Source organism: Halichoerus grypus, chromosome 10 (assembly GCF_964656455.1).
Source record: "Halichoerus grypus chromosome 10, mHalGry1.hap1.1, whole genome shotgun sequence".
NCBI classification, from domain to species: Eukaryota; Metazoa; Chordata; class Mammalia; order Carnivora; family Phocidae; genus Halichoerus; species Halichoerus grypus.
In genome coordinates this window covers 71,867,529-71,881,622 of record NC_135721.1, presented here as the reverse complement: position 1 = coordinate 71,881,622, position 14,094 = coordinate 71,867,529, and the positions used below count along the sequence as shown (strand labels likewise).

The 14,094-nt window shown below is 50.6% G+C and overlaps 1 protein-coding gene across 1 annotated transcript; it reads left to right on the top strand.

The window, feature by feature from the left end:
* Nucleotides 1-1,531: 1,531 nt before the first annotated feature.
* TMEM247 (transmembrane protein 247) lies at nucleotides 1,532-5,807 on the top strand. Its single transcript, XM_036121632.1, has 3 exons — nucleotides 1,532-1,648; nucleotides 2,218-2,556; nucleotides 5,619-5,807. Exons 1-3 carry the CDS (start codon nucleotides 1,532-1,534, stop codon nucleotides 5,805-5,807), a joined length of 645 nt encoding a protein of 214 aa, XP_035977525.1.
* The last annotated feature ends 8,287 nt before the right edge of the window (nucleotides 5,808-14,094 follow it).

Below are 14,094 nucleotides of genomic sequence, written 5' to 3'. Positions count from 1 at the left end.
TGTATTTTCTCACAGTTCTGGAGGCTGGATGTCAAGGTGTCAGCAGAGTTGGTTCCTTCCAAAGGCTCTGAGGGAAGGGTCTGTTCCCGCCCTGTGGTCGGTAATTTTGTCTCAACCTGACTGGGTCATGGGTGCCCAAACTACTTCTCGGTGTGTGTGTGTGTGTGAGGGTATTTCTGGAAGAGATTAGCATTGGAATTGGTGGGCTGAGTAAAGTAGATGGCCCCACCCATTGTGGATGGGCATCATATAATCCTTTGAGGGCCTAAATAGAATAAAACCCTGGGAGAGGGGCACCTGGGTGGCTCAGTCAGTTAAGCGTCCGACTCTTGATTTCAGCTCAGGTCATGATCTCAGAGTCCTGGGATCGAGACCCCCATTGGGTTCTGCACCCCCAGAAGGGAGTCTGCTTGAGGATTCTCTCTCTCCCTCTCCCTTTGTCCTCCCCCTCTCTTCTTGCTCTCTCTCAAATGAATAAATAAATCTTTTTAAAAAATTTAAAACAGGGCACCGGGGTGGTTCAGTCAGTTGAGCATCCGATTCCTGATTTCGGCTCAGGTCATGATCTCGTAGTCGTGGGATCGAGCCCTGAGTCGGGCTCAGCATTCAGTGTGGAGTCCACTTCAGATTCTTTCTCCCTCTCCTCTCTTTCCCCCTCTGCCCCTTCCCACTCCCACTTGGTTCTCTCTGCCTGACTGCTTGAGCTGAGCTATCAGTCTTCTCCTGGCCATGGACTGGGACTTAAACCCGCAGCGCTCCTGCCTATTAGACCCTTGAACCAGAACTGGAATTTACACCACCAGGTTTCCTGGGGCTCCCACTCACACACGGCAGATCATGCCACTCCCGCTCAGCCTCTACAAGCACATGAGCCAATTTCTTATAATAAATCATATATATATGTTCTGTTTCTCTGGAGAACACTGATAAAACAACACCTCTCTCCTTGGTTTGTAGATGGTCATCTTCTCCCTTATGTTCACTCCATCTTCCTTTGTGCATGTCCGTGCCCAAATTTCCTCTTCTTGCAAGGACATCAGTCATATTGGATTAGAACCTACCCTAATGACCTCATTTTAACTTATTCACTTCTAGAAAGGCCCTAGCTCTAAATAAGGTCACATTCTAAGGTACTGGGTGTTAGGGCTTCAATATATGAATTTGGGGGCAGACACAATTCAGCCTATAGCAGGATTTGAGGAGCTAACTGTAAGTCATCCCGATACAGTCTGCCTTTAAAAGAGGGACCCAGGGGAGATTTCCAACGATAGAACTCTGGATTTCAAGTGGTGGAATTCTAGTGTCTAAAGCAGTCCCTAGGGTGGCAAAGGCCCATCCTACAGTTCCTAATAATGGGCCTCAAAGGTGTGTCATAGCCTCTGCCAGAGGGGCCCTAGCAACTAGTAGAATGTGGGTTATTATGAGGACAGGGGATTGTGATGGTGGCCCAGCTGTGGAATCTGGTGAGACCAAATGTTAGTACCTTAAAAGATATCCTTTGGCCCCAATTGGCAGCATTGTGGTTTTCTGGATGGCAGCAGAGGACCGAGAAATGATGGAAGCCCGGGGAGCAGGAGAAAGCTGCCCAACTTTCCCCAAGGCGGTGCCTGATGACCCCATGTCTGAAGGGAAATCAAGGGCTTCCTTGGTAAGGGGGGGGGGGCCTCGTTTCACTGCCCCCGCCTGTCCCTACATGGGGAGGAGAGTATCGTGGGGACAATTGATAGGAGCTGAGTGCTAGGAGATCCCAGATAGCTGCGAAGAAGAGCAAGTCATGTGCACCCCACCCCCACAACTGGCCCCCGGCTGTCACCAGGGACCAGGTAGCCCTTAATAAGATTGTGAAGTCACTCGAGGCTGGCCCCATTCAGGGCCCTGTCCTCCCTCTGTGAAAGGGACCTGGCTCCCCCATAGCCCTTGTGTTGGTCCCCTACATTTAGGTTCCTCCCTCTGTAGCCCCAGGAGGACTGGGTGTCTAATTGTCTCAAAGTTAGATAGAGTGGGGGTGGGAAAGTTACCAGGAAGACAGACTTCTGCCTCAGCTCCTCAAGCCACCCCTTGCAACTTGAGGGCACCCTTCCTTCATGTCAGGGCGCCCTCCCCTTCCCTATAACTCCCGGTGAGTGCACCTCTGGGTAGAACTCAGCCTAGATCCTTACAGAGCCAGCCCCAGACCCACTCTTCACTGTCCCCTGAATCGCCCCTTCACTGCTCCAGGAGGCAGAGTCCCCGAAGCCAGACTCTTCCCACGACCACCTGGAGGAGATGGAAGCTTGCGAGGACGGAGGCTGCCCAGGGCCACTCAAGTCACCGTCCTCCAAGGCCAGCTCCACCACCAAGGGCCAGGCGGGTGACGGACCTGAACTCGGGGAGCTGCCCCCCGCTCCGGCCGCCCCAGAGACCCCGCGGACCGAGCGCAACACCGAGCTGGAGCTGGAGAAAGTGCGCATGGAGTTCGAGCTCACGCGGCTCAAGTACCTGCACGAGGAGAACGAGCGCCAGCGGCAGCACGAGGAGGTGATGGAGCAGCTGCAGCAGCAGGTGACGCCCCGCCTGGTAGGTGACCGGGAAGTAGGCAACCCGAGGGTCAGGGGCACCCGCCCCTGCCCTGCAGGGGGAGCCCACTGACCTGCTTTGCCCCTGCATCCCGCCTGGGTCCAGAGATGGGCTGCCGGCTGCTTCAGAGGTTCCTGCTGAGCTGAGATCAGAGGTTCCTGCTGAGCTGAGATCAACTCTTTAAGGAGAGCTGACCCTGGGAGGGGCCCCGGAACCACCCGCCCACCCGCCTGCCCTGCCCACCGCTCTCCTTCTCAGGGAAAAGTCCTCCATGTTTCTTGTGACTGGACTTCCTCCATTCTCTAGTCCTCTCTACATCTCGTTTAAGAGATGGGAGCCCTACGGCAGTCTGCCCAGGAATTTTGATAAAACCATCACCCCTCCCCCGCCCTTATCAGAGCTGCATTTGTTCTGTTGGATTGCTCTGTCTTGTTGCCATCTAAAACTTAGACATCTCTAGCCAGGAAATGGACCACTCTCCCCTAATCTGTATTAAATGGGGGATGAGAAAGCCTAGTTTCAGTCAAATGGGATGGGAAAAGCTTAGCCCTGTGATACCGGGCCACTCTAAGTCCTAAATAACGAAAAGATGCCATTGTTGAAAGCATGTTGCCTGGGCTTTAAAATCGGTCCCGGTTAAAACTCTGGCTCTACCATGTATAAACCGCATGATATTGGGCAAGTTACGAATCCTCCTTGAGCCTAGGTTTGCTCATCTAGAAAGTAGTCCCTGCCTCATAGGGCCCTGTCGAGGAGTGAGGGAGGGCATGCATGTGAGGCACTTTGTGATGAGCCTGGCACATTAGGTAAGCACTCAATAAATGTTAGCTATTACCATTTTTATGTACTCATGCAATTCACTTCTTGACCCAAATGCAACAACTTACATTCATCACTTTTCAATTTTATTGGAATGTAATGTATTAGCTATGCTTCCCAGCTCTGAGTCATCCTCACTTCTGAGAAACTTGCCTTCTGTCTTTATCCAAGTCATTGCTATAATTGTTGAGGAGGATATGACCTAAAGTAAATACCACTAAAAGATCTCCCTACAGGTTAGCAATGTTCCATTAATCAGCACCCTTGGGTTACATTTTATCCAGCTCACATTTCTCTACCTTGTCCAAAAAACTATCTTGAGACACCCTGTCAGATGGTTTCCCAGAATTAAGATATTACACTACCTATAGCATTTCCCTAACTGACTGGTCCTTTTTTTTTTTTTTTTTTTAAGAAAAGGAGATTGGTTTTGCATGATTTGTTTTCAGTGAACACATGCTGGGTTTTAACAATTTTTTTTTCTTGCTCACAAAATATCTGCTTAATTATACACTGAATGGTTTTGCTGAGCCAAGTCAAGCTTATTGAACTGGGATCTCCGGAATCCATCTTTTTTCCCCTCCTTTTAAAAATCTAGAAAATATTTGCTCGTCTCTAAGATTCTGGCACATTTCCTGAGATTTTTTTTTTATTTCTCACTAATAAGTTCCATTTCCAAACTTGGGGTTTTGTTCTCAGTATCGTGGGGTAAAATGTGTCCCGAGTTCGAACCTGCAAATCCTTAAAGCACCTGTGGTTAAGATACTATGCCTTTACTCTATGCTTCCTTCTAACCGTATTTGTTTTCCCTTTTTTAGTTTGAAAATCTTACTCTTGTTGGATGAGCTGGAAGCCTTTGGTGTATAGTCTTATCTGCTGTCTGTCTTCTGCTCAAAAGATAGACCATTGAAAATGTGAAAAGTCTAAAAGGTCTCACAAACGCATGTTTGGTTGTCAAAATCATAGTTATCACCCATGAGCATTTCAGACTAGAAACACATGCTGGCTGCTTTGGGCGGCAGAAGTCCACAGACCACCCGCTCAGCCACCCCCCACCCCACCCCACTAGCACCCTGGGTTTCTTCCTCTGGTCTCTAACCTGCCTTGCTATTCACCTTAGAAATGGCATCACTGGAGTCATTTTCTGCCCCCTCGGGTTTATTGATTTGCCCTCACATTTTCTGTAGTTGTGCAAACAATGGTGTGTCCACAACCCCGGTCTTTGGTAATCGTTTACAAAGTGTTTTATGTTTTGTCCATTTACTGGCAGGTGGAAAGCTGACTTGATGTTTAAGCCCCCTCCCCACTCTCTCTTTTTCCGGATGAATGGGTGGGTAGATAGATTTCACTGTACTGAAAACTACCTCTGTGAGTATGTTTCTAGCTAGCTTAGGGCATCCCGGTCCCTGCCATCTGCCTGCTTACAAAAAGCATGGCATGATTTTAAAAGATATTTTAAAGAATAAACCATGGGTGATGCCTTCTTAACTACAGATCAAAATAGTTACGTCAGCTTTTGCTATGCTTATATGTTGATGCTTTCCACAGTTAAAATGGGAGCTTGTTGGACCTCAATTATATAGATTCCAGAAATGAGCAATATGCAGGCAGAATCAGCCAGACAACTCAAGCTGCTTTCCCCAGGCTCGATACTGGGAGGGTTCAGGGGGGCCCTATCACCTGTCTCTGACCACCTGTCCCCCAGGGAGACCCAGCCTCAGGCCAGTAGACCACAGACAGATCCTGTGAGACATTTGCCAGGACAAAGAGAGTCAGAAACAGGCATTTGTGCCCACGGGACACCCTCTCATTGTGCCACTGTGCAGAGAACAAGGCTGAGTGTCAGGGCAAGCCATCCAGAGAACATTCCCAAGACCCGGCATGCAGATCTGGGGATCTCAGAGTCAGAGAGAGTCTGCCACCTGCGTGACTCGGAGGCAGCAGAGAACGCGGAGAAAGGATGGTGTTGCCTGGTGCCGGAGTCAGGAGGGATAAGGGCAGACTGAAGAAGTGAAAACCCACGAGGTCCCTCTATGTGCCCGTGACCTTGCTAGGAATGTTTCATTCTTGGCCTACTTTTCCTCCCATAGTCTGTGAGGGGGCACGGTGACCCTTCCCTCAGGTGAGGAGGATGACCTGCTCAAGGTCAAATTCCAGAAGGGACAGGAGCAGGACTGACACCCAGACCTGCCTGGCCACCGAGCAGTGAAGTTCGGCCAGCGACATTCTCTTCTTTCCCACAGTTCTCGGGAGGCCTCCAGGACCTCCTGCTCCCCCAGAACCAGTTTGCCATGTTCCTGTACTGCTTCATCTTTATACACATAATCTATGTCACCAAGGAGATGATCTTCTTTCTCTTCTCCAAGCACTACCTGTTCTGCATCGCGGCCATTTTGCTCTGTTTGATTAAAACTTTATGGTCATACTTCTAGGTGCTCTTCTCCCTCCATCACTGGGAACCCCCATGCTAGCAGGTCACTAGGACACAATCCAAGTTAGCCCCGGCCTCCGTCCCTCCTCCTTCCCTCACGTGAGCCTCCCTCCAGTCAGAGCTCGCTGTTAGGAAAGGCCCTGCCGCCAACCATTTCCACTTCAGTGGGAAGAAATGTGCTCAGGCCTTGTACGAAGCCTGGGTTCTCAGCGTGGATGAAGATGCTTTGTGCCCTGAGGGGAGGGTTTCAGAAGTGACCAAGCTAGGGAGGTATCTAGAGGGAGGAGTGGTTTGGGGTTTCTAGAATCACAGAAATCGTATCATGACCAGGTTGGTTTAGGATCCACCACATCTACTCACTTGCACAGATCTTCTCTGAGTTGTGGGGTGCTGTGGTAGGCTTGGGGGTAAGTCCCCCCAAAGATGTGCACGTCCCAATGCCCGGAACCTGTGAATATATTACCTTATATAGCAAAAGAGACTTGAAAAGGTGATTAAGTTAAAGACCTTACAATGGGGAGATGAGCCTGGATTATTCTACAAGGCCCAATGGTCATCACAAGGGTTTTCACAAGCGGGACGCAGGAGGACGAGAGTCAGAGAAGGAAGGGAATGTGGCCACGGAAGCAGAAGTTGGGATGAGCCAAGTAGTGCAGGCAGCCTTTAGAGAAGGCACAGAAATGAATGTTCTCCTAGAGCCTCCAGAAAGAATGTAGCTCCGGCCAACCCATTTTAGACATGTGACCACCAGGCCTCTCGGAGTGAGATGGGCAAAGGCTGTCCCTTCCACCGAGCAGTGCGCACCTGGGGGCGGCAGCGAGGCAAATCCCGGCCTGTTCCCGGGGGGCTGGGGACGGAGGGCTCAAACGCCTGACTGGGACCAGAGCAAGACAGCAGGGCTGCATTAGTGGAAAGTAGGAGGAGAAAAACCAAAACAAACCACACAGCCCAACCCTTAAATCCCAAACGCACACACACATGCGCACAGCATCTCTGCAGTTGTCGTACACGAGCCCCCCCCCCCAAATAAACAGGCAGCAGCACTGAAAAGGAAAAGACTTTGAACACTAGAGGGTTCAGAGTAGGCGCAAAATGAAGTGCCTGGTATGTATGTAACGAGGAGTTCAACTCCCCCATCACTGACGCCCCGACCCCTCCTCTAAGACACGCACACCACTGCTAGCCGGTCGTCAGCTACTCTGACCTCACCCGCCCGCCCAGGAAGGAGGACTGGCGCCTGGCTCCCGCACAGGAGGCCCTGGGGATAATGCAGCCAACCAAAGGAGGGTAGACGCAGTTGTGTAATCAGTCAAGTCTGTAATGACCCCTCCTCTTCTGAGGCATAGAGCTGGGCCTTAAGAGGAACAAAATAAGCTTCTGTCTCATTGGGTTCTGTGAGTGAGACTCCGTGAAAACACATGAAAAGATGATCGAGCTGGCATTTGATGTCAGTACACACGATCGTGCCATGGAAGTCTATGGTGACTTCTTGTTTTCCACCCAGTTCAGCACATCCACCCCCATTTATAGCTGCACGTGACCGATATTTACCTGAAAGTAACCAAGCTGTCATTTCTCGTTAAACTTTGAAGGATAGGAGTTTTTGCTATGGGTCATTTCTCACAGTCATCGTATTTGATCTGGGTTCCTGGAGTGGGATTGAGGTAAGAGGAAGGGGAAATCAGGATATCAAAAAGATTAAGGTCCAGGTATTTGACTTGTTATAGCAGATGGATTCGGGAGTTTGTAAAAAATACCAAGTACATAAATCCATCTAGTTCATCACTCCGTTGCCAGGTAAACTGGACTTAGAGGCATCCGTTTTCCTTACAAATCTTCAGAGAAAGACCTAACTCCCTTGAACAGTTAAGCTAGCATCACATCCTTAGCAATGGGCATGAAATCTCCCTCCGAGTCCTCTGACTGTGACCGAAGACTGAAGCCAGTAGCCTAAGATATGCCCTCTGGGAGAACGAGGACAGCTCATAGTCACTCCCCAAACTTGGCAGAATTCTCCTGGCTCAAATTCAGAGCAGAAAATCAGAAGCAAGAGAGACCAAGGTGGAGAGAGTTGCACAGGATAGGAAGAAGGCACAGCCGAGGGTTACCAAGCAGACAACAAGTCAACATCCAAGCACCTCTGGAGCACCTTCAACGTGCCAGGCACTTTGCTAAATCTTTATGAAGACGATCTTCCCCAAAACCCTAGGAGGAGGACATGCATATTATCTCCATATCACAGATGAGGATACTAAAGCTCAGAGACGTTAAATGACTTACCCAAGATCATCTTGGATCTTAAGTCTGACTCCCAAACACATGAGCTTGCTACACAACCATGCTCCCAAGATCCTGCCTTGAAGGATTTCACAGCCTTGCTGGCAAGATGAGGTTAACATACATGAAAATGTAGACACTATCAGCATACAGACCTCAGGGATGAAGGAAATCAAAGAAGGAGAGGTCCCTGGAGCCCAGGGTGATAGGAAGACTTCTCAAAAGAACAACCCAGAAGAGCAGATAAGCCTGGGACAGGTGGAAAGAAGGACAGGGAACTCACACAGACTAAGATCAGGGTGGGAGTGTATACAAAGGATGCAGGAGAAGGGGAAGGATCATCCCTGCTCCAATAAATGGTGTAAAGGGTAACGGGCCTGGAAAATTGATATGGGGCCAAATTTTATAGTCTTGAATGTTGGTCTGAGGAATATGAACTTAATCCCTTGGGAAACAGAATCCCTGAAGATCGTAGAGTGAGATAGTAACTCCCTCTACTGCCTCCCAAAAAAGGAAAAAAAATACCTCCTTTCCTCTCATGGGGATCTGGTCTTGCCTTGACCTCCTCTTTCCATTTTCAATCTGTGAACGTTCTAAGGTCCTGAGTGTGAGGATTGCATTCAGCAGTAAAAGAAATCCAAGCACACTACCAAGAAGTCCCAATTAAGGCAGTCTCTGACCGGTGAAATTGCTCTAGGAAATCAGAGAAGACCCAGGCTGCTTTTTGCCCCACTTTCTTAGCACTCGGCTTTTATTCTCCTCACACATGGCCTTCAGCCTCATGATCTTAAAATGGCTGCTGTAGCTCCAGGTATCAAATCCACAACTCCAGGTCAGAAAAGAGAGGGAAAAGCAGGGGCTGCTTTTAAAAGCTTTCTAGGAAGACTCACTTAGAGACTTCAGCTTACATCTCATTGGTCAGATTGGGTCATGGGGCTGCTCCTAGCTGCAGGGCATCTGAGGGGGTAAGTTTTTCACCTGGGCACTGTTGCAGCCTTGAACAAAATTAGGATTCTGACAGTGTGGGGAGAGAGAGGGATGGATATTGAATAAGCGAATCACTATGTCTACCATGGTAGACTTAGACCTAGCTTGCACTCCCCCAGCCCCGCGCCAGTCTTGGTGGGGGTAAGACACGGGGTAGGGCATGGGTGTAGCCAGTCCAGGCCTGGCCCACTGCAGCACTACTGCCCTAAGTCTTCATTTACCACAGCAGGAAGGCCATGGTTTTCTCTGGACTCATGACTAGAACAGCTCTGCCTTCATCCTGACCTCTGCCTGAGGCCCCAGGATCTTATACATCCAGGGAGCAGCCCGGCCTGGGGCCTGGGGACTACAAGGGTACGCCCCTCTGTGCTGAGTGCCCTCAGCAAAGCTGCAAGAGGCAAATTTGCTCCTAGAGTCCCTCCCTATCCTGAGTCCCAGAGTCCACAGAACGGAGCCCAGTGCCCCCCACCCCCATCTCTCTGGTCAGCCCATGCACACCGAGCTGCTAAAGATTGAGGGTGTAACAGATCCTGCGCGTTACAAAGATCCACTCAGCTTTAGGCCCGACAATCAAACACCAGTAGTAAAGTTTCACGTAGGCTTAGGGAGGAAAAGAAGGAAGAATCTTTCCTGCTCCCCAGATGGAATCACACAGGTTGTAACCCCAAGCCTGAGGACAATACGAGAGTCCTGGAGACTGCTGGTATCTGTAGGAGGGAAGAGGGGACAGGCTTGGCTCCAAAGGCCACTTCTCAGCCCTGTCTGTTTCTAATCCCACCTTAGCAGGTGACTGCCAGCAAGTTGGTTAAGGTTTCCAGGCTTCACTTGGATGACCTGTAAATTAAACTCTAACTCAGCGGGGGGAAAAAAACAGGACCAAAGCCTAGGGTCTGACTTCAGAAATTCTAATTTAATTGATCTGATCTAAGGTTCAGTCACTTCAAAAGTGCCTGAGCTGATTGCAAAGTGCAGCTGCATTACAAAACCTAAATCCTTGCTACTCAGGATCCGAAGACCAGCCTCTTCAGCATTGCCTGGGGCATCTTAGAAATGTAGCATCCTAGGTCCGCCCACCCCCGACACATCCCAACATCTGGCACAGCCCAGGGTGGCCTGGCGTCTGCCCCTCCTCCCCCTGTGCCTTCAGGAGCCCTTGCTCTGGGCTTCTGAGGAACCAAATCATCTCTCCCAGCACCCAGGGATTTACCAGAAACTTCCGGAATCCCCCCAGGCCTGTCTCTGCCTCTGTCCCTTTTTTGATCTAGCTCCTTTTTGTGTGTGTAGCTTGGGAGAATCTTGCTAATATGCATTCATTCATTATTTAAAGGTTGCCACTGTTCCTTCAGGAAGGTTAAGCATGATTAAAAGATGGGATTTTTCCACAGGGCACAGCAGAAAGCTAGGGCTTCCGCATTTTTAAGCTGTTTTGGCCAAGCCTTGTTGCATAATTTAAAGTCTGTGACTTATTTAGATTTAATTAGCCAAAGGGGCAGCAGCTGAGGTTCACTAGTCAGTATTTATTAAGCACCCTCAAAGGGGTTGGGAGCTCTTTAGAGCCAAGAGCAGGATCAGCTTTGGACTCACACATTTCCCACACTAAGCAGGAGCGGTTACAGATCCTGACAGCAGGTAGCACTTTTGTTTCTCAAGGAGAACAAAGGGGTGGCATCAAAGGGCCTGTGGTCACAGGACAAATGCCCGCAGAAGCCTTCTCCTCAGGCCCGAGTCGGTGGGGTGAGCCCCGTCACAGGGCTGTAGTGACAGGTAAGTAAATGGAGAGCCATACAAGTGAGAGGTGCTAGTAAAGAGAGGAGCAGGGAATGTGTAGAGATCACCACCAGACCCGAAGAGCCAGGTGAAGTGGAGAGGACAGGCTCCCGATTTGTGGGGCCCAGTGCAAAAGGACAGTGCCAGGTCCCATGTTCAAAACCTATTAAGAATTTCAAGGCTGCGGCAGCAGAGCTGAAACCCAGTGTGCCCTCCACCCCCATGATGGCGGGGGTCCCCCTGAGCACAGCTGGTGCCACAGCCCCCGTGGTTGGCCCATGAGGCCAGCCCTGGAGGTAGATGGAGGAGACCCTCAGGGTATGGGGCTTTTGTGATGCTTCTCAATCCCACCCTGAGGGAGAATATATCCCTGGCTACCCTACCGGCCAGGGGGAGGGCGGTGGGCTCCGTGCCCTTTGAAAAGGTGTGGGGACCCCTGGAGCAGACCCAGGGGTGGAGGAGGCTGCATCTGGTGATCTGTGGGGAGGACAGGCCTTCTCTCGGGCCAAGTGGGCCCCTTGTCCAACCGCCAGCTCTAGAAGCCCAGTCTGACGGAGCAGGAGGCGGCTCCAGGCTGGCAGGCCCTGCTCCAGGCTCTCAGCTGCAAATCACAGGGCTGAGGAAACCTCAGGCTTTCCGACTCGGACTCTAGGGCCTTAGCCCTCCTGGCCTCTGCCCCCAGCCCATTCAGCCGATCATTTTTCTCTGGGCTAGAAAATCCCAAAATAAGAGAATAAAGTTACACTTTTTACCCCTATGAGCCTCTCTTGTATCAAGTGACACAGTCGCTTTGCCTCAAACTTCTCATCAAAGGAGCCTTTGTAGGGTCCTGGGGCAGAGAGCAGGCCTTGGAAGACGGCCACCAGGAAGCTGTGCAGAAAGTGCTGAGCAAGGCAACCCTGGATTGAGAAGGGGGTTGCTGGGGCGGGGTGTTTCAGGAGCTGCTCTCCAGCCCAGGAAGGGCCAGTGCGGGACCTCCCAAAAGCGGAGCCGCTCTTCTCCGGGGTACCCCGGCCAAGCTGCGGGCGCTGGCTAATAGTGTGGCTGCGGGTAGCCCCCCACTGCGGGAGACATACCAGTGCTTAACAAACAAATGAACAAGCCAGTGAAGGAAAGGATGCAGTGGGCAACCTGAGAAAGGCTCCGTGAGCTAAAGCATTCTGTGAAGGCTTCCGGGAGAGGGGGGAGGGGCGCACACACTTACTCAGTGCCCCCTGGGGACTCTGCCCTGTCCAGTGCACTCTGTGTCATAGCATTTCATCCAGAGGCCACTCCCCAGGGAGCACTATTACCATCCCCACTTTACATCCGGGAAAACCCACTCAGAGAGGTTCAGGAGTTACCTGAGCTAACGCAGCCAGAAGGTGGCAGAGACCACGTGTGGCAAGGAGAAGGAGCCGAAAGTTGATGTAAAAAAAAAAAAAAAAAATCTATGTCTTGTGTACTTGGGTTTGTGGATGAAGATTCAGAGCTGCTTGGATAACACACATGAAGAATGCTGTTACTGTATTTCAAATGGTATGGTGCGGACCCACTGGGTCTCTCCAAGTATGTATACCTAGGGGTAGCAGCTTCAAAGGTATTGGCTTAAAAAGCTACCTTTTAATTCTACCCAGTTTCTCATTTCTTCCCACCAAAGGCTGTGGAGGGAAATGTCTTTGAGGGGGGACAAGGATGGAAGTCCTCACTCACTGGCCCACCTGTTCCACTCACACCCACCATTTTCTTGAGAGGTGAGTGGGACATCCACGCTCAAAGCCCTGGAGAGCTTCCTCTGGACCCCACCCAACATCTACTGGGTCCCCCAAGTCAGGTGAGGGAGTCTGCAGCTGGCCCGGGGGGTCTTCTCTCTTCAATCAGCCATGCCTGGCTCTGTGAAGACCAGGATACCATGGCAGGTGTACGAAAGAGGAGGGAGGTGGTCAGACCCAGAGAGAAATCTTAGCGTTCACTCTCACTGACGTTCACTTCTGGGTGATATTTGTATCCTCACAAACACAAAGCACCCTCCCAACTCCCCCACCCAGCCCATTTCAGAACTTGACTGAGTGGGTTCCTAGAAAATGATGAGCTTCGACTGGAAGACTCTGGAAGCATAGCAAAGTATAGAAAGCTCACCTGCTTTCAGCTATTGGCCTACCTTCAGAGGAACTCCAGATAATTGCCCTAAGCAAACCACACAGTGCAGGACAATCCTGATTCTCAAAACAGATCAGCTAGGGCAGGAGTCAAAACCTGGCATGCCCGGAGGGCCCACGTGGGGCAGGTAAAACAGGGAAGCTGGCCAGGTGTGGCTACCCGGAAATGATGAGCCCGTGCGGAGGCAGCCCCCACTCGCCTCCCTCCCACCCATTTTCACCCTGTCAGGATGCTGACCCTGTGTCCAGTTCAAGGACAGCCAGGAATCCAATCTTTTTATGTGATACCTGCTGATAGCGAACTGAGTTGGTTCCTTTTTTTTTTTTTTAATTTTTAAATTGTTTTAGCCAGGGACACCTGGGTGGCTCAGTCATTAAGTATCTGCCTTCGGCTCAGGTCATGGTCCCAGGGTCCTGGGATCGAGCCCCGCAACCGGCTCCCTGCTCTGCGGGAAGCCTGCTTCTCCCTCTCCCACTCCCCCTGCTTGTGTTCCCTCTCTCGCTGTGTCTCTCTCTGTCAAATAAATAAATAAAATCTTAAAAAAAAATAAATTGTTTTAGCCATACTGTGGACCTAACAAAAGTCCATGGGCCCACTGGCTCAGAGCCTCTGAACTTGCGATGTGATTTCCTTTATGGTAGAGTCTCTGTTTCACTCAGAGACCAGCTAGGGGATTTCTTTAAACAGAAAGCTCTCCTGGTACAAAAATAGAACGTGATTCACTCCAGCAGTGTTTAAGCATGGAAGCAGCAGTGAGGGATCTTTCTGCCCTCCACAACTGTCTCGCCTTGAGGTGTTTCAAGAGACAGATCTCTTAATGCATTTCAAATCCAGTTAGAGTGGCAAAAATCTAATTTCCCTACAACTTCTTGAAGGAAGATGGGAATTTGGCTCAAGCCTGGATCAGGACTAAAGCAGGGGCAATGCAGTGGCCTGGAAGTAGCGAAATGAGGCAGGAGAGTGTGTTAGGGGTGGAGGGCAAAGCTGGGTGTCCAGGCTGAGCAAGGTGGAGGGAGGCAGGCAACAGCTCTGTGAGGTTGGTCAGACAGAGTGGTGGGGCCTGGGGAGCAGAGCCAGCTAGAGAGGGGAAGAGGGGGAGGGAGCATCATTAGTTGCCA